Source organism: Thamnophis elegans, chromosome Z (assembly GCF_009769535.1).
Source record: "Thamnophis elegans isolate rThaEle1 chromosome Z, rThaEle1.pri, whole genome shotgun sequence".
NCBI classification, from domain to species: Eukaryota; Metazoa; Chordata; class Lepidosauria; order Squamata; family Colubridae; genus Thamnophis; species Thamnophis elegans.
This window is the reverse complement of record NC_045558.1, coordinates 53,203,283-53,223,346: the sequence shown is the minus strand read 5'-3', so window position 1 is coordinate 53,223,346 and position 20,064 is coordinate 53,203,283. Positions and strand designations below refer to the sequence as shown.

The 20,064-nt window shown below is 37.4% G+C and overlaps 1 protein-coding gene across 1 annotated transcript; it reads left to right on the top strand.

The window, feature by feature from the left end:
- The first annotated feature begins 223 nt into the window (after positions 1–223).
- Positions 224–19,276, top strand: GASK1A (golgi associated kinase 1A). Its single transcript, XM_032235852.1, has 5 exons — positions 224–232; positions 367–1,824; positions 16,207–16,329; positions 17,438–17,541; positions 18,653–19,276. The coding sequence occupies exons 1-5, from the start codon at positions 224–226 to the stop codon at positions 18,861–18,863; spliced, it is 1,905 nt and encodes a 634-aa protein (XP_032091743.1). The 3' UTR covers positions 18,864–19,276.
- The last annotated feature ends 788 nt before the right edge of the window (positions 19,277–20,064 follow it).

Sequence of the window (20,064 nt, the reverse complement as noted above, 5' to 3'; positions counted from 1 at the left end):
CTGACAGGATAGTGGGGAATGGAAGGATTTAAAGTCCTGGCAGATAGCTGGTCATTTGCATCCTTTTAAGAGGGTCATTGAAGCACTTGGAGATTTATCTATGTCTGAGAACACAGATAAACCTCTGAGAACAGAAAAACATCTGAGAACACAGATAAACCTCTAAGTGTTTCAACAATCTTCTAAAATGATGTAAATGACCAGCTGTCTGCAAGGAGTATGAATGGCAAAGGTATGGCAGTTTTCTTCTCTGTCTAAACATTTTACATGTCATTGGATATTTCTGTGGGTTTGGTTTTACTCATGTGTAAAGCTCTGCATATTTGTCTTCTTTGGAAAATAAGATCTCCCTTTCTTATTTCACAGGCCCATAAAGTTTGGTGCAGAATAAGGCTGAAGAGATCTCCTCTGACTGGTTACTGCTTCTTGCTTGCATTATCTGTGCTTGCTTTTACAAGCTTCTGTCCTACATCCCTGAACAAGTACAAAGATTTGAATTTCCAGTATTTGCCTAGAGAGATGCTTCATATGAAACCTGACCTTTCTAAGCATCTGCAGATAAATGTCACTATCCCTCATGTACAACAGCAACAGCATTTCAGCTTAGGCAAATGGACTCAGGCACAGGGAAGACAACCCCTTTCAAACCCGTGTCCAGTTTGCAAACAGAAAAGCCTGCCACATAGACAGGGTGAATTAAGTCATAAAGGTTTTAACAAAAGAAAAAAAATCCCTGCCCAAATTAAAAACCATAACATTGCAGCAGAAAATGACGTTGACCTTGGCAGAAGATTCCAACATGAAGAGTATCCTTCCAGGTCTAATGGGGAAAAAAGCAGCTTTGATAGGACTTTGACTCTAAAAGATGTTGGAAGAGACCTGAGTTTCCCACTGCACCCAAGCAAGAAGGAAATAAATTGGAAAGGACAAAGGCAATTAGCCCCCTTTCTACTTCCTTTACAAAATGGAAAGCCTGGAGCCTTTTTATTTCTTAAGGACAGTCCTCCAAGCAAGGTCACTGTATTACAGAAGCAATGTAAGCCACATGGGCAGGCAGCTAGTGCTGCCCACCAATCCCTAGGTTTACTCAAAATTCTTATCTCAGATAAACACTCTGTCCAGATCACAATGAACACTCAGGAACAGAGGGATAATACTCATTTACATAATCTTCAGAGATCTTATCTTTGGACTACAGATCCAGAAAAGCTGAAAAAATCAGAACAATGCAGAAACCTATGGTACAATGGTTTTAATTTGAAAGAGGGGAATAGGCTGAGGTTTGCCGAGGCAAACCTTCCATGGTTCACTCTGGATGATGTGGATAAGATGAAGCTTCTGGCCAATGGTACAGTGATAAAGAAGGACCGAATTCTTGGCCATGGGCAAATAATTAGAGTCGCTCTATCATATAATCAAGATGCCCTTTTTCATGACTCCCAAAGTTTGTGTTTGAATGGGCTATGTGGCTTAATCAAAAGGTCCACTGATCTCTATGAAGTTCTTGCATTCCATTTGGACAGAATTTTGGGGCTGCGCCGGAGCTTACCTGTAGTGGCCAGGAGATTTTGCAGCCACTTGCTACCCTACAAGTACACCAATGGTGTTACTAGGCCCATTGTATGGTGGGCACCAGATATACAGCACTTGAATGATTCTAATAATGATCAGAACTCCTTTACTATAAGATGGTTGCAGTACCAGGACTTGTTGCAACAGCGGTGTGGCATGGAAGATTCCAGAACATCACTTGGGAAAAGTCCTTGTTTGACTGTCCTACATTCTGAATGGGCTAAATTGGCACTCTTTGATTTTCTTCTGCAGGTAGACTGGTGGTAGATCAATATTTTGGATAGGAGCCAAGTTACAACACAATACAAAACTTTGCAATTTATGACAAAATGTCATCAAATCTGATTATATACAAAGGATACTCTTATCAAGTTCACAATAGGAACAGGTTCACACTAGTTTTCAATTCCAAATGGTAATTGATTGTAATTAATTGAGGAATGGTTTAGACATAATATAATATATTAGAGGTTTGGGATACATTTTTCAGTTTATAATAATTTAAAGCAGTGGTTCTCAACCTTCCCAATGCCACAACCCTTTAATACAGTTCCTCATGTTGTGGTGACCCCCAACCATAAAATTGGTGTCTCAGTTCATAAGACCATCAAAAATATGTGTTTTCCGATGGTCTTAGACGACCCCTGAGAAAGAGTCGTTCGACCCCCAAAGAGGTCCCAACCCACAGGTTGAGAACCACTGATTTAAAGAGTATAATAATTAACTGATAAATAAATATGCAATGAATATGTGCTATAGTAATTTCAGTTGACTCATCATAATAGTAGAATTCCATGTTTCAGAGTTCAGAGTTTGGAAATAATCTCTCTGATTTTACATTCAGGGGTTATCTAATTGTGGAAATTTGTCCTTTGATAAGCAACTTGATGTGTCTTTTCACATTATTCGGTAGTTTTAATCAACACAGCAGAAACACATGCTGGAGATCTATCAGTGACTAATTCCAACTTAGGACACAATAAAATCCAGAGTTCTTAAATAGCTTGCAGAAGATGGTTTCATACATTCCTTATTAAAGCAGTAGAAACCTTGTTTCCAATCTCCTTAGTTCACAGAATTATTATGATGGTAGAAGTGTACTAAATGAATAAATAACCTTCCCCCAGTATTTTTGAAAACCCTAGGCATCCCCCCCTTGTTTTGACATTCATGAATATGCATATGACAAATTTACTTGTTCTCTCACAAAGTATGCCATTATTTGTGCTAAGTTGTTATTAAATAGATAAATAGAAATTAGTTGTAAAGCATAAGGATACCTTGTATTTTAGTAGAATTAGTAATAGAAAGATTTTTATTCTGTATTTTGATCACATTAATATTTAGGATGCCTTATAAAAGTTCTTAAAGATATCAGAATACAAATATAAAATTCAAAAAGAATGCAGAACCAAATAGAAAATAACGAAATAGAAGATTTTTTTCTTTTATTAAAAAATGCATTTCATCTGTTCTTGGCCCTTGGTTAAAAATTTAAAATCCAAATTTAATTTGTATAGTGTTCATTAATTTATCTTTAAAATAGAATTTTAGTTATTGCTTGTTGCTAATTGTTATAATTTCTATTATGAATACAGAAAAACTGAATGCAAGCTAATGCTTTTCTCAAATGTTCACCCATCCATCCAACTGTGTGACAATGTAAGCTGTAATGCTTCAAGAACCATTTACACTCTGGCATAATGAATGGCTTTCAGCATATTAAGCATGAAATATTTGTTGAAGTTGAAGAAACCATCTTGATTTTTTTTTACTCCTGTATGGATGTCCCTGATTAGATTGATGGTGGAGAAAATTGTAAAAGCAATTTGCTTTAATCTAAGAATTTTTCAGAAGACCAGTTTAACACAGGCCTATTTAGCATCATTGTTACTTTTCTATAGGATCATTTTCTTGCAAAAAATCAAGTATAGAGCATCAGTAAAAGCAATATGGCCATAGGCAATAGCTGCAGTACCCAATGTGATTAAGAGCTGGGGAAGTAGCAGCTATAAAGATTCTATCTGCTAATGTGCTGAATCCTATATTGCATCATTTACATTATCCTGAAAATGAATTTGTCCCACCTGGGAAAGTGATAGTTCTTAGATCAGATGTAAGCTTTTTTATTTCTTATGCTATCCTGGGAAAAGGCTGTACTTGATGGATTGTAGAAATTAAACAGGCAAGTGTCCTGGGCTCTCAAATCTTGCAAGTCATGATGCTTTTTCTATGAAAGAGAAGTTTTTTAAGGACAGAAACTGGTTAGCAGAGATTTATAGAGGCTTCTTCAAGCAGACAGTCTTATAAGAATTCTACTGAGACCAGCTCACATTTTTACTCCTAAATGTTACTGAATAAATTATTATGTGTTCACAACAATGTGAAGTCACAGCTGCCAGTTCTTTAGCTGGTGTTGACCTTGATACACATTGAATTCTTACCAAGAACCTACAATGTTGTAATATATTGACATAGTATATGTGCAGTTTATTATTATTTTACTCACTGAGGAATAACAGAGTTTAAGAAACAAAGGAATTGCATCTCCTCCTCCTTCTCCCACTTTCCCCCAAAACTGGCTGCCTTGATTGGAATCACAATCATCCCATAACTCCTCATACCCCACAGAAAGACATCTTGAGCTTTGGTGGCACAATGATTAGAATGCAGTATTGCTGGAAAACTCTTCCCACATCTTGGACTTTAATCCTGATGGGTTCAAGATTGACTCAGCTTTCCATCATTCTGAGATTGATAAAATGTCCCAGATTGTTGCAGGCAATATACTGACTTTGTAAGCTGCCCAGAGAGTGCTGTAAGTGCTATGGGGCAGTATATAAGTCCAAATACTATTGCTATTACTATATTGCTAATGTTTTTTGTGCTATGAGTCACCAATAAAATTGCAATTGTTCTACACACAGCTCTTGGCATGGAAAGGTTTTTAGGTGAGAAAAAAAATTCCTAAGTTGAGACTCTATGCCCTATAAATAGCTTTACTTTTAAAAAACCAGACATTTCAGCCTTTCTTTGTTAAATATGAAGTACAAAAGAAGCAGTTGGTTTTTGTGTTTGGCTCTTCAGCTTAATTACTTTCTTTTCCATGATATTTGATGCAGTACTATTCTTGTGAGAAGGAGAGACATGCTTCTGATTACTCAACCACCAAACCCCAACCAGGGGTTCATTTTTTCTGCAGTCATAAAAGACAAGAGCAGAAACTAGTTTCAAGCCTCTTATCTAAAACACCTGGGAAGCCTACAATACCTTAGTTTCCACTTGAAATGATGCTGCAGCTGTGCTATTTTTATTTCAGTAAATTAAACATCTTTCTGAAAACAATAGGCAGTGTTAAAACCAGGCATCCATAGAACATGGAAAAGTTCTGCTTTTTTGGTTTGGCACCTTCTGTGCTTAAAATGGCTTCCAATCTCTTTATGCCTTTTTTACTCTTTAGAAAGCAGTTGTGAGGTGAACAGAAATGCTGCTGGAAGAGAAATGGATAACAGATCTTTCCCTCTAATGCAGGGGTGCCAAATGTGTGTCATCACAGCACTGTCACGTGACATATGACTTTTCCCCCTTTTGCTAAACCGGTCATGGGCGTGGCCATTACGTGATGCATCCAGAGTTGAACAACCCTGCTCTAATGTTTCTTTACTTATACTTCCCATGCCTGAAATTTACCTAATACCTTTCCTTACCTGATGCTCTCCAGAAATGCTGGGTTTATAATTCCATAATTCCCAACATATATGAAGGGGAACCAGTTTGGGAAATAAGAGTTTATAACCATACTACTAGGAGATAATCTCTCATTTAATTCTGAGTCCTGTTGAACTGGTTTAAAGTAAACATGCATGTGATAAGGCTAAGTAGATACCATATATATATATATTATATTTATGCTGATAAATAAATAAAGGGAGATATCAAAATAAAGGGAGATCCCTTTATTTATTTATCAGCATAAAATAACAAATGTAACAAAAAAGGCAACAGTAAAAAATATTGGGTTTCTGTCTGGATGGACTCTTGTGACGAGCCTAATGACAGAGAGTGGAAGTGTGACCTTCCTCCCATACTTGGGCATACCAGGGGTTGTGACTTTAAGTACATATATATATATATATATATATATATATAGATAGATAGATAGATAGATAGATAGATAGATAGATAGATAGATATAGATATAGATATAGATATAGATATAGATAGATAGATAGATAGATAGATATAGATATAGATAGAGATAGATAGATAGATAGATAGATAGATAGATAGATAGATGATAGATAGATATAGATATAGATATATAGATATATAGATATAGATAGATATAGATAGATATAGATATAGATATAGATAGATAGATAGATAGATAGATAGATAGATAGATAGATAGATAGATAGATAGATAGAGATATATAGATAGATAGAGATATAGATATAGATATATAGATATATATATAGATATTTTTTTTAATTCATGGCTGCAGACTGTTGTTTCTTTTCATGCAAATGTTTAGCAGGTCACTGGGATTATAAATGCAATTCATAGAATAATGAACACTAGAGGGCCAGCATTGGGAGCACTGGAAGTTGCTTTATGTGATACAGTCTGTTGGTTATTACACTTCGCAGAGCTGAATACACAGAAGCAAAACCAATTCAAAACAAGTTATAACAGCCCTAAAAAAAAACCAACTAAAGCTCTCCAAAACATCTTAAATAAACCAAAACACCCAGAAGCCCATGAGAAGAAGAAAAGTCACCTATAACACAGAGTGCAAGTACTGTAGCAATCATTATGAAGGACACAGGCAGAATATTAACAGTGTATCCATGAAGTGTATCCTTGCAGGCAGAAGACACAATGAAAATTCCTTAATCTCACAACACCAAGAAAGATTTAACCAGATATAGATGAGTTGGTTGCAAAGATAATTTGTGGCATAGGAATTTCAGGAATCTTCCCATTCCCACTCTGAAAAGGAATCTATGGAGGGGTGGGTGAGTAGCAGTAATTTCAGTGACACCAATTGTGTAAAACTGGTCCTGGGATATTTTTTGAAAGGTGTCAATATTTTCCCTGGCAACTCCAGACAGTGAGAAAGCAGAGTGATAGTTGAACACCTACCAACTCTCACACTTTCAAATATTCTATGAACAGACCATCTGTTCTAATGCTGAGAATATCTACTCAATTTTATTAAAGAAATTACTGAACTTTCTCCTGAGATGAAATGAGCCCAAGAAACTTTTATTGCATGAGTGGATTTAAGCAAGCATATATCACTAAACACATTTACAGAAAATGAGAGCTATTATTCTCTGTGATGCCTAAATATATGTATATGTAATTAGTGCTTAAAATCTTTCAGTCCAAGAGATTGCATTGAGGCAAGGATTCTGGAAGAGTGCTTCATGTTGAAAGTACGGATCTGCCCCAAAGTGGTTCTACTTTATTAGGCTTTATTAGGCCTCTAAAAAGTGTTCTCCAGTAAATGTCTTCCTATGCCACTGGATCCAGATGAAGCTAAGCAATGATGCTGTTATCTGGAGAAATAAAACTTTGGCTGGCAGCCAACCTTTCTATTTTAGAGAGAGCTCTGATAGAATGTTCTTAGGATACAATGGAAAATTAAGAAGAGTTCATCAGAATATGCAAAAGGCATTAAAGTGAGGCCCTGCTAGATGTTGGAGATCTTATGCTGTGCTGTGTAAATACATCTTTCATTCCCTTGAAATGATGATTGGTCTGTCATTCCTATTATGAACTTTTCATCCGGTTTACACAAGCCAAATGCTACATGAATCTGTACGGCACTGCAGTTGGCAGTATTTCCTTTTGTTTGTTAGAATATGTGAGCACTGTCCCTTTTGTAAAGAACAACCACAACAAGGAAAGCAAAGAGTTAACACAGGAATCCTTGGTTGAACAAGCCAGAGTCCTCTTAATATAAAAATGTGAGTCAAGAGCATGTTGATTGGCTTTGGGGCTAAGTAAAAAAATAAAGTAGAGTATGGGAGAGGGGGAGGGGGAGAGAGAGAGAGAGAGAGATTTCAGCCGTTTTCGGCCTGTGTGCGTCCTGTTTTTGGCCCGTTTCAGGTGGCAGGGATAGGTGGTGGTGGCTGCAGTGATCGCCACCACCTAGAACAGGCCAAAAATGGGATGTGCAGAGACCAAAAACGGGGTGCACGGAGGCCAAGAACAACTCATTATTGCATTCATCTGCTGAATCAAAAAGTTCTGACCTTCCCAGTTTGAGAATGGACAATAGATGTGATTTAAGAAAAAAAGGGGGATAAAACACACTGACATATGTAAACTTAATATTGCAATATTAAGTACAGTGCAAGCAAACACAAGATTTAAACTATGTGAATGTAATGCTGAATACTACTACTACTTTTTTTTTAAAGATATGTTTTACTTGCAGTTTTCTTTTTACACCATACATATTTTGTGGACAGTGTATTGACTGGGTCAAATCTTTTTTAAACAACGCTAACAATAATAATACAAATAAGTATGTGTTATCATAATCTTCCAACTTCAATAATACTATTCTCTCTTTATAATCTTTATCATTTCCCCCATTAAACCTAGATAACATCTATTTGTGCCATGTATTTGTTATCCCCTACTAAATTACTAATATTTAATATTTTTAAGAATTATTCATTATTCCATTATAATTTCAATATTCCAAATGTGTAGTATTACTAATAAAGCCAAATATTAACAATGTTTAATCAATCCTGAGAGTGTATCTCAAAATCCCCATAATTTCTAATCCTTAATATTTTAAAATCACACCTTAACGCACTATTAATGTTGATAATACAATTAGATTACCTAATCCTAAATTTCCATCTATCAAACTCCGTGGCACGACATAACCGCGATGTAAAAAGCGCGCCCACAACAACGCGCCGACAACAGCGCGCCGACAGAAGCGCGATTTAACTTAAGGTAAGGTTTAGGGTTAGGGTTAGGGTTAGGGTTAGGTTTAGGGTTAGGTTTAGGGTAGGTTTAGCGTTAGGTTTAGGGTTAGGTTTAGGGTTATTTTTAGGGTTATGTTACAGCGCGCTGTTGTCGGCGCGCTGTTGTCGCGCGTTTTTGACGGTGCGGTTTTGTCACTGCGCTTTAGTCACACGCGCTTTAGTCTACCGCGGTTTTGTGGTGGAACCACCAAACTCAACTTATTTTAGTTATAATGAATTATCTGTTTATATATATATATATATATATATATATATATATATATATATATATATATATATGTGTGTGTGTGTGTGTGTGTGTGTGTGTGTGTGTGTGTGTGTGTGTATTTTTATTTGTGCTGATAAATAAATAAAGGGAGACTAGTATAGATCTATTTCAAGCTATTTAGCTCTCATCAGCTAGCTAAATAGCTTGAAATAGATCTATACTAGTTTCCCTTTATTTATTTATCAGCACAAATAAAAAAACACAAATATAACAAAGGCAACAGTAAAAATATTGGGTTTCTGTCGTGATGGACTCTTGTGACGAGCCGAAGGACAGATGATGGAAGCAGTTAGCTTCCTCCCATAATTGGGGCTTACCAGGGGTTGTAAAAACAATCTTATTTTTATATATATATATATATATATATATATATATATATATATATATATATATATATATATATATATATATATATATATATATATATATATATAATAAATAAATAAACAAACTATTTCACTATTTGTATTTTCCCATTTTATTAATATATTTTCTCATTATTCATAATCACTTAACCTTTTAAAATTCCATCATTTATTGACTTTTTAGTCAGCCTTTTATCTTTTGGAATCTTGTATCTCTTTTTGATATATTTATGCCTACTGAACATTCCTTCTGGGTGCCCTTTTCTCTTTCTGCTGTATTATTTCAATACCCATCAACAAGACTTCCTTTTTTAAAAAAGAGATTTTTCTTTTTCTCTCTGTTCTATTATAAACTTTAAGGAGTTCTCTAATTGATTCCTACTTATTAATCCTTTCTATTCTCTATTTTTAGCTTCTTGCATCTCATTTTGATTTTTCCCTTCCACTGCTTCTTTTAATTTCATCTATTTCCTGAATACCATGTTGCCCTTCCCCCCTCTCAATTGTTGAGTAATTTCTACATTCATTTCTGTGTCTTTAAACAATCCCCTTGTCTCCTTATTGTTCTTTATCGCTTCATGCACAATTTTTAACATCAAGAATATTTCTTCAAATGCCTCTATTATCCTCTGTAGATCCATTTTATAATAATAATAATAATAATAATAATAATAACAACAACAACAACAACAACAACAACTCCGCCGTTGCCGGTCCCAAGCCCGGATGAGAAAGGAGGAGGGTTGGGGTCAGGTTGGCATCTGGTCCTGTAAAAAAAACCCCACCAACCCATACAATATGGTGAAAAAAACAAATAAGAATTCCATACCGCATGGGTCGTCGCGCAGGTTAACAAGGGCCGCGGCGGATGTTGGGGTCCCTGGACATCCGTCAACAAGTGGGCTACAAGTGGACCAGCCAACAAAACGACAAAAATATAGTGCAGATGAAAACCGTGCCATAATGGCCTGTTACTACAACTCAGAGCCAGAAAAAAGAGGCTATTTAAAGCGAATGTATGAATTATGGAAACAACAATATCCAGATTCAAATGTTAGTGAACAACGACTAGCAGATCAAAGGCAATTTATTATATGGAATAAAGTGTTTAGTGAAGTTGAACATGAGGAAATTCAGGCAAATTGCAAAACCCAAAAAACAATATCACAAGCGGAAATGATATTCAAGACACAACTAAAGACATTATAGTAGAACTCCCAGAAGAAGCTCTCGGGGAGGAAATAACATCACCACCACTAGAACCAGTTATCACTGAACCAACTGATGAACTAACTCAAAAACAAAAAGAATTGAAGGATAAGATCATGGAGCATTTTCTGCTTAATGAGGAAAGGCAACGTTTACCATCACTAAAAACTTTGCCTAAGAAAATTTTGGCCCCTATCATGAAAATGGTTAATGCAGTGTTTTCAACAATTGAACCGGGATCCATCTTGGAAACAAACCAGTTAATGTACAGCGCAGCTGTAATAGTCACTAATGAACTAGGCATTAAAATTAAAGTACCTAGTCACACAACAGAAAAAGCATCAAAGCCAAAGTGGAAAATCCGTTTAGAACAAAAAATCAAAAAATTAAGGGCAGATGCTAGTAACTTAAAGAACATGCATGAGCAACGGCTTAAAAACAACAAAATCATAGATCGGCTAATCAGAAGATATAGATTGGATACAAGAAACATCAATGAAGCTGTAGAGATTGTAAAACAGCAGATAACAGCAACAGCTAGAAAAATTGAAAGATATGAGGCACAAATCATCTAATATAAAGAAAATCAGCAATTTCGATCAGACCAACGGCGTTTTTATCAAAGTCTTAATGTGAATGGTGACACCAAAAGTGAAAAACCAGAAAAGCAGGCCACAGTTGAATTCTGGAAAGAATTGTGGGAAAATGCAAAGGACTACAACAAGGAAGCAAAGTGGATACATGACTTTGCGAAAAGCATTGGCAACAAACAAATGCAAGTATTAGAAATAACAACTGAGATGGTCAAAATCGAGTTAAAAAGGTAAAGAATTGGACATCACCTGGAAAGGACCAATTACATGGTTTCTGGCTCAAATATCTGACCAGTTTACATGCAATATTGGCCAGGCAACTGAATGAAATTTTACAAAAGGGCCAAATTGATGAATGGTTGACAACTGGAAAAACATACTTGATTCAGAAAGATGCAACTAAAGGAACAACAGCTGAAAACTACAGACCAATAACATGCTTGCCAACAACCTTCAAATTGCTCACAGGCATTATTGCAGATAACATGATGGATTATTTGGAAACAAACAACATCTTGCCAGTAGAGCAAAAAGGCAACAAAAGAAGGAGCAGGGGCACAAAAGATCAGCTCCTAATTGATAAAATGATATTAGAAAATTGTAAGAACAGAAAAACGAACTTGAATATGGTCTGGATTGATTAAAAAAGGCATTTGACTCACTGCCACATAGTTGGATCATAAAATGCTTAGAAACAACTGGCATTAGCAAAAATATTACATCCTTTACTGAAAAGGCGATGAAACAATGGAGAACTGAGTTGGCAGTAGGGAATGAGATCTACGGAATAGTTAATATCAAGCGAGGAATTTCCAGGGTGATTCACTTTCACCTCTTCTCTTCATCATCGCAATGATCCCACTATCAGTAATCTTAAAAAAAATGAAATTAGGCTACCAAACAGCCAAAGAAGCTGAAAAAATTTCGCATTTACTATATATGGATGATTTGAAACTCTATGGAAAGTCAGAAATAGAAATACAATCATTGACAAACACAGTCCGAGTATTCAGCACCGATATTTCAATGCAGTTTGGCATGGAAAAATGCGCCACTGTATCCATAAAAAGGGGCAAAATCACTGCATGTGAGGGAATTGAAATGCCCAATGGCCAATTAATTAAATGCAAAGAAAATGAAGCCTACAAATACTTAGCCATTCTGCAGTTGGATAACATCAAGCATGGAGAAGTAAAAACTATTGTCAGGCGAGAGTACACCAACAGAGTTAGGAAAATTTTGAAATCTAAATTGAATGGTGGAAATACAATCAAGGCCATAAATACCTGGACAATACCAGTTATAAGCTACACAGCTGGGAAGCATACTATAACGCAGCAATCATGACATGGGTGAAAGATTGGGTGATGTTGAATAGAAGGCGCCTATTGGCTATAGAGGGACATGACCTCCCCCAGGGATGGCATGCCTCCCTCTGGCAAGAAAGAGACACCCCCATAGGTACTTCATGGGACATTATATTCGGAAGATTTTGATGGGGGTCTGGGAAAAAATGAGGAAAAAATATTATCTTAGGGTTCCGTGTTGGTTGGCACCATTAGAGGCCTTAACGCATCCGAGTTTATTTAATTGGACAAGAAACATAACGTATAAAGATATTATGACAGAAGAGGGCAACATAAAAACAAAGATGGAATTAGAGCAACAGGGCAGGAATTTGGAATGGTGGGAATATTTACAGGTTAGAAACAGGTTTAAAAGTGATAAGGCACGTTTCGGGATCTACCCAAACCCTCAGGGGCTAGATAAGATCTTGTTTGGTGGAGACAAAAAAATGTTATCGAGATCTACCAATTTTTGACCTGCCAAGATACCAATGAAGAGATGGACAAAAGCCTTCTAACAGTATGGGAGAGAAACCTAGGTTATGAAATTGAAATGGGCAAATGGTGGGATCTATGGAGTAAAACCATTAAACTTACAACATCCACTGCATTCAAGAAAACATATACAAGATGGTGTATAGGTGGCACTTCCCCCCAACGAGGTTAGCTAAGATGTTTCCTGGGTTATCTCCATTGTGTTGGAAATGTGGAAGAAAGGACGGCACATTCTACCATATTTGGTGGTCCTGTACTGAGGCCACGAAATATTGGAAAAGGATTAAAAAATGGTTAAAAGAGGTTACCGGGGCAAACATTGAATGGAGACCTGAGAACCTGTTACTAAGCATCAAACCAGATAACATAAGCAGTTCAATATGGCATTTGAGCCTGCATATAATTGTGGCCGCAAGAATAACCTATGCACAATTTTGGAAATCCACCACTATACCGCCGGAAGATGCATTAATTAAAAAGATCTACGAATGCGCAGAAATGGACAGAATGACGGGTTGGCTGAGGGACAAAGGAGAAACAGAACATTATCTTAGCTGGAACCTATGGTATATGTGGGCGACTAGGAGAACAGCAGGGACTTAAAATGGGGAAAGTTAACATAGGTACTGTAATAGATCCCTGAATCTTGCAATGAGAAGATGTGGCTTAGTGATCTAATAATGAGGAAAGAAAGAAAAACTGGGCTGTGAATGACTGTCACCGTGGGGGGGGGGGGGGAGGGGGGGGTTGTATGTCTAAAACGGCATCTGTATCTGTATGTTTTATGTATGATTTGTCTTGCTTATGTCGTTGTATTTATGTCGTTGTATTGTTTTTTTTTCCTGTTTTTTAAAGGTAATAATGTTTAATAAAAATTATATCAAACAAGATCTTGTGGGATTTCCGTGTACAAACAGACAAAATACTGGCGTATAATATACCAGACATCACACTGGTTGAGAAAAATAAGGTCACAATTATAGACATCGCAATACCAGGTGATAGCAGGGTCGCCGAGAAGGAACATGAAAAAATCGCAAGATACCAGGACTTAAAAATCGAAATTCAACGACTATGGCACAAACCAGCAGTGGTAATTCCAGTGGTAATTGGCACACTGGGTGCTATTCCAAAAGCACTGGAATTACATTTAAAACAGTTAAAAATTGACAAATCACCATCAGTCAAATGCAAAAAGCCGCACTGCTTGGATCTGCACGCATATTAAGAAAATACGTTACGACGTCCTAGGCCCCTGGGTGGGGCCCAACTAGTAACCAATGCCAAATCCGGTGAAACAACTGGCCGCTGTGATACAATTGTATAATAATAATAATAATGAGTATATTTCTATGGTTCCAATATCTCAATATTTAAAAACTCCTGCTTAATAACATTTCATCAATCCCATAATTATACTTCCAAAACACCTAAATTTATATTCTTAAAATTCTTTAGTAATTTACAGTGTTATAATTTTCCCATTATATTATCCAAATTTTAAAGTCTTATTTAACTTTCCTTTTTTTCTCTTTTTTTATCACCTTTCTTCTTTTGTCTCATAGAATGTTCTGTTTGGATTTGGACCTTAATAGTCCAAATTCAAATTAACCCACTAGATTCCTCCAATTTTTCAGATCCATAATCCAATAGCCCCATGATGGTGTACCTATGGCATGTGTGTTGGAAGTGGCATGCAAATCCACCTCTCCAGGCATGTGGGGCTGTTGCCCATTGCTCTTCTGGATTCAGGGTGCTGGCCAGCTGGTTTTCACATGCGGGGGCATGCCAGAAACCGGAAGAGCAGCTGCCTGATGAGCATGTGTGCGCTAGGAAGATTATATTCCTATTTCTGGCATGCACATGCATGTTGTCCACTTGGTCTTCTGGTTTCTGGTCCGCATCTGCATGCAAAGCCCAGCAATAGGAAGAGCAACAAGTGCACGTGCCAAAAGACGCGGCGATGGGATCCTGGAGGTCGCTTCCTAGGGGAGCAGAGCTGTCTGACAGGATGGGTAGGCTGGGACTTTCCTCCCTCCCCACCCAAGCAAGCTTCTTGTGCAGCCCCAGCCCTTCAGCTTGCAATGCATCCATGGTCTGAAGCACCTGGCTGGCTCAGGTGTCCCAGAAGAGCTGGCCTCCGCATAGCCCTCCTCCAGCCATTTCTTCCAAGGAAACACAACTGCATCCCAGCTGGCGTGCTGTCCCTGAATTCCTCTCATCTGGCTCAGCCCCTGCGCAGTCCCGCTGCCTCAGAAGAGCAGCAGCCACAGGGAGAAGGGCAGGAACAATCAGTCCGCTCCCATGCCGGTGAGCCAGGCTCTTGGCAGCGTCTCCATGTGTGAGGAGCTGTGCTCTCCTTGGCCCTTCTGGGGCAGCTTGCCATTTTGACACTCGGTGCTGTAAATGTGTGTGTGCGCTCCTGTTTTGGCACTTAGTGCCAAAAAGGTTTGCCAACACTGAGTAGGATCTCCCGATAGCGGTTATCAATTGGATTTCAGAAGGATCAGTGGAACCCACTATTTTCCAGCAATTCTCGCCACAACATCAACCGGAAGTCCTTGAATACTTCTTCATGGAATTCTTTAAATAGTTCTTCAAGATATTGGATTCACTTTGCAGGTATTTTTGGGGAGCCTACATGTACAGCAGTCTCACTTCTGCAGATCTCCATGAACATCTATGAACATAATGGAGATGCCAGTAGGTACAGCAGTCAAGTGAGGATGGATATCCCTCCAAAGGCTCATCCTGTCTGGCTCTGAATTCAAAGTTGTTACCCTTACAAACATTCAAAATTTCAAAGGCAATTTATATAGAGAAAAGGATAATATCAGAGTCAGAAAAAGATATATTGATGTTGTATACAGCAGCAAGGAAGAGAACTAGGAAATCTTTTAGAAAAGAAGGTTATAACTTAAATGGATGCAATATTTTCACAATTGTTGAAAAGAGAGAATGCATATCTCTATTTGTCAATCAGGCAATCGGCCTTTTTTTAAATAATGAGACCCATTGATGATAGAGGCTTGTGTATATCCATGTACCATATTGAACTTTTTAATTCCTATACCCATTATGTTTACATTCTTCATTAACAGATGTAATTTAAAAATTAGCAATCTAGACTAAAATTTAGGTTCGAATTTGAGCTAATGTGCAATCTACTAAACCACACTGTCTTTATCTTACTTGATCACACAATGTCCAAGAAAGACTATCCTAGTATTGTCACATCAATTAGCAAATACTGTAGTTGCCTTGTGTAAAATGAAAAGTTCTTTATCTGATATGACTAAAATAAAACTCTGATCCCCCTCTACTTTCCATATTTTTCACAGGTCCATGATCGTCTGGATCGATACTGCTGTGGTTTCCAACCAGATTTCTCTGAGTCTTGTGTTCAGGAATTGCTCCATGAGAAATGCCGAAATCCTGCAGAACTGTTTTTGGTCCATATTTTGGTATGCCCAATTATTGTTGAAGCTAAGTGATTTACAGAATACTCAACTTACATGTGTGTGTGTGTGTGTGTGTGTGTTTGTATGTGTGTATCAGTTTTAAAAACTAGTGACCAGCCTGAGTGCCCTCCTAAGGAACTGGGTGAGCAATATACAAACACATACACACACCACTGTTCATTACAGTAGCTACAATATAAAGTGGGGAGCTTGCCCCATGATCTAAGAAATTAATAAACAACTATGCATATGTATAACTCTAAGGTATAAACTGGGAAGTACTTAAGGTGCTCCTTCCCTAGGTAATAAAGGTTTTCTACCTTGCCAGGGAAGGAAGGGGAACTTATTCTACAACTTTGTTGCTTATGCTTATCCAATTCCTTAGGAGATTCCTCAAGCTATAGTTTTTAAAATCCATCCATCACTTAAACTGTAACCTCAGTGATTTAACTGGAATTTTCACAGAAGAACATCCTAGACTGAACTCAGAAGTGCCTTGTGAAGATTTCTGAGTCAGAAGCCCCAAATCAACATTGTTTTCAGAGAAGGCGCCCTCATTTTCTACAGTTATTTATTTTTCATGTTTCCTCCAGTGGTGGGTTGCAGGTGGCTCCCCGGTACAGGCGTACAGGAGCCTGCCTGGAGCACCGGATTCTGTTCTGATACGGTGATCTGGAGGGCCTACCTGCCCACCTAGCTCCTTACCGGTCTTTTAAGTCCTCTGCACTTCCGCACATGGGCATGTGTACAGCACCTGTGCGACGCTCCGTTGAGCAGCTGGAGTGTTGCAGAGGCTGGTGGAGGTGCTAAGATGCATGTGTGCACTGCGTGTGTGTGCACGTGCACTGTATGCGTCCATGTGGGCGCCGCTGGACCCGGTTGGAATGGGATCTGGAACCCACCACTGGTTTCCTCCCATTGGTCTTATGTTGTATGTTTAATTTTTCTTGAATTTTCTTTTTCTTGCAATATTGTTGTAGAATAAGTAACCCTAAATATGATGAGCAGCAAGGCAAACACTCCAAAATTTCATCAAACATTGTATTAGTCCATTCACTTCATTACTCTGTTCTCAGTTAATTGCCAGGTTGACTTTTTTTCCTTCTTTCAGGTGCAGAAAAGCAAGCCTTCTCAGTTAGTATTTATTGACAATGCAGGAAGACCTTTCCACTCTGAAACGAAACTTAATTTCAGACTTCTGCAAGGGATAGATGGGTAAGAGGGATGATAGAGTATCTGAGCTAACAGAAGGTCAGTTTGATGGGGTACAAATTCTAAATATTTCCAAACAGAAGGGAATCGAGTGATGATTTTAATCAATTTTCCTTTCTATTATATCCTGCAATGTCCTGGAAATTAGTACTGATGGGGACCCTCAAACTCCCAAACTTAATGCATAAAGGGAGAGGAACTGGACAAAATCATTTGGATCTGCAGAGTGACTCTCCATTGGATTCTGGTCTCTCTACTCATACAGTTTAAATACCTTTCATCTGTAGAAAAAGTCAAATCTATATAGATTGAAGACTAATCAATGAGGGAGAAAAGATAACTTACAAGCCTTTTTGTCTGAAGTTTTTTTTCATGTTGCTTCCTTTGAGTCAAGCTTGACTTGATATCAAATGTTCAGTTGTGTTTCATGTGTTAGTATTTTTTAAATTACCATTTTGGATTTCTTCTTGTCATTTAGGTGAGAAGGTTCTTAAATCCAATCACATTGTCTGCTAAACAGGAGGAGACAAAATTTGGTTGCAATGAAAACAATGATAGCACAATGATGCTGGTTATTTATTTATTTATCATATTTAGAAACCACCCATCTCTTTCATAGAGCAATTCTGGGTGGTGTATAAATAAACATACAAACAGAAAAGATACATGTGAGTATTATAGTAAAAATAGTTAAAAGAATACAAGACTTAAAATTTAAAATATGAAGAGAGAGCCCTTAGAGAGTTAACCAGCCATGGTGGTGTGCTCTTCTATGGACCCTAAGCGAGTCAGTAATTGTTTACTGCAATTATATATCTGTCTTCCAGAAGAAAACCTGCATACAAAAACATGTAAGATTACGGACTTTAAGACACAAAATTTTCTGCGACATATAGTTTTATGGACTACAACTCTTTTCTTTACATGAATTGAATTATAATCCTTGATAATTTATGAATGTCATTAAGATTAAATATGTTTTTAGTCAACACCCTTGAAATCATGTCTTTTGCAAGAAATATAAAAATGTTGTGAATCTACATGTTTATAAAGTAGAGGTGTTATTCTGTTAAGTTTCGGGGGGAATCCCTTTCTCTATTTATATTCTTTTCAGGTTTCCCCGGACAGCTGTAACAATGCTCCAATCAGGATGCCTACAAAACCTGCTTTTACAATCCTTGCATGTAGATACAGAATTCTGGGGAAGTCAAGGTGGATATGAAGGTCTGAAGTATTGGCTTAATACCATTGACAGGAGAGGCCAGGTTCTGCTTCAATACATTAAAGAACATAATTTGACCATCACTGAAGATTCCTTGGATTAGCTTTTGATGAAAAGTATTATACATACTCTGCTTTAGGAAAGAGCACTGAACTCTGGAAAGACCCAGTGCCCTGGTGACAAGCAGCCATTCTGCTAACTACAGAAGCTGTTCTATATGAATTCAGAGAAATAAAATGTATGAAATAAAATTGTAAAGGGTAGTATGGCTGGATAACCAGAAACAGAATGAAAATGTAACTGATATTAATACAGCCTCAGATGGATATCCTTGTGAGAGATTTCCACAATACATTTCCATATAAAATGTCCTCTATTTTCCTAATAAAGTTTGTTTTATCATAATGGCATGATGTTTTAAACAGATAAAAAAATCTGACTTGACACGCATGATCCATACCACTTTAATGATATAGAACCAGCTTCCCTAATCCAGTGGTCCCCAACCTTTTTATCGCCGCGGACCAGTCAGCCTTTGATAATTTTACCGTGGCCCGCTGAGCGCGCGCAGGGGTGGGGGGGCGAAAATGGGGGAATACAAACATACTTTTTAAATCCACCTTCCCAATTCAACACCTGAATCATATCCCACCTTCCATTTTGTATGTAGATTTTAAGGAATAAACAGCTGAATTAATCAAGGTCAAAGATAAAAAGAACAAGGGCAAAATTAAATAAGCCAGAGGATAGCAATGTAAAAAGAATACAGTATTAAGCCCATTCACTCTATCTAAGCCCCCCCCCACCTCACAAGGTTGTCGTGGGGGAAATAGGGGGTGGGAGTATTAGGTATCTTCACTACCATATATAAAAGGAGATACTATCTTAAATAACAAAGTGGGCCCCCACCTCCAAAATATACTAAAAGAAAAAAGATTCCATGTGCTCAACTAATTTTTTTTAAAATCATCACTATATTATGGACTACAGACATATATATATATATATATAATATAATATATATATATATATATATATATATATATATATATACACACACACACACACACACACACACACACACACACACACACACATACATACATACATACATACATACATACCGTACGTATGTACGTACGTATATATATATAATGTCCAAATAACAGGAAAAGCGCTTCAAGGACCAAAGTATATTCCTTTTTTGCAGCCTTAAGAGAACTCTTGTTTTTTGAGGCTCAGAACCAGGCATTCTCGTGGGCTGCAAAAAGGAAACGCGACCCGGGAGCGCAGCCTCCAAGAGT

Bases quoted from the DNA above. Each gene is read 5' to 3' on its own strand.
- GASK1A (XM_032235852.1), top strand. The intron at 1,825-16,206 runs GTAGACTGGTGG...TATTTTTCACAG, and splicing joins TCTTTGATTTTCTTCTGCAG to GTCCATGATCGTCTGGATCG. The intron at 17,542-18,652 runs GTAAGAGGGATG...TATTCTTTTCAG, and splicing joins CTTCTGCAAGGGATAGATGG to GTTTCCCCGGACAGCTGTAA.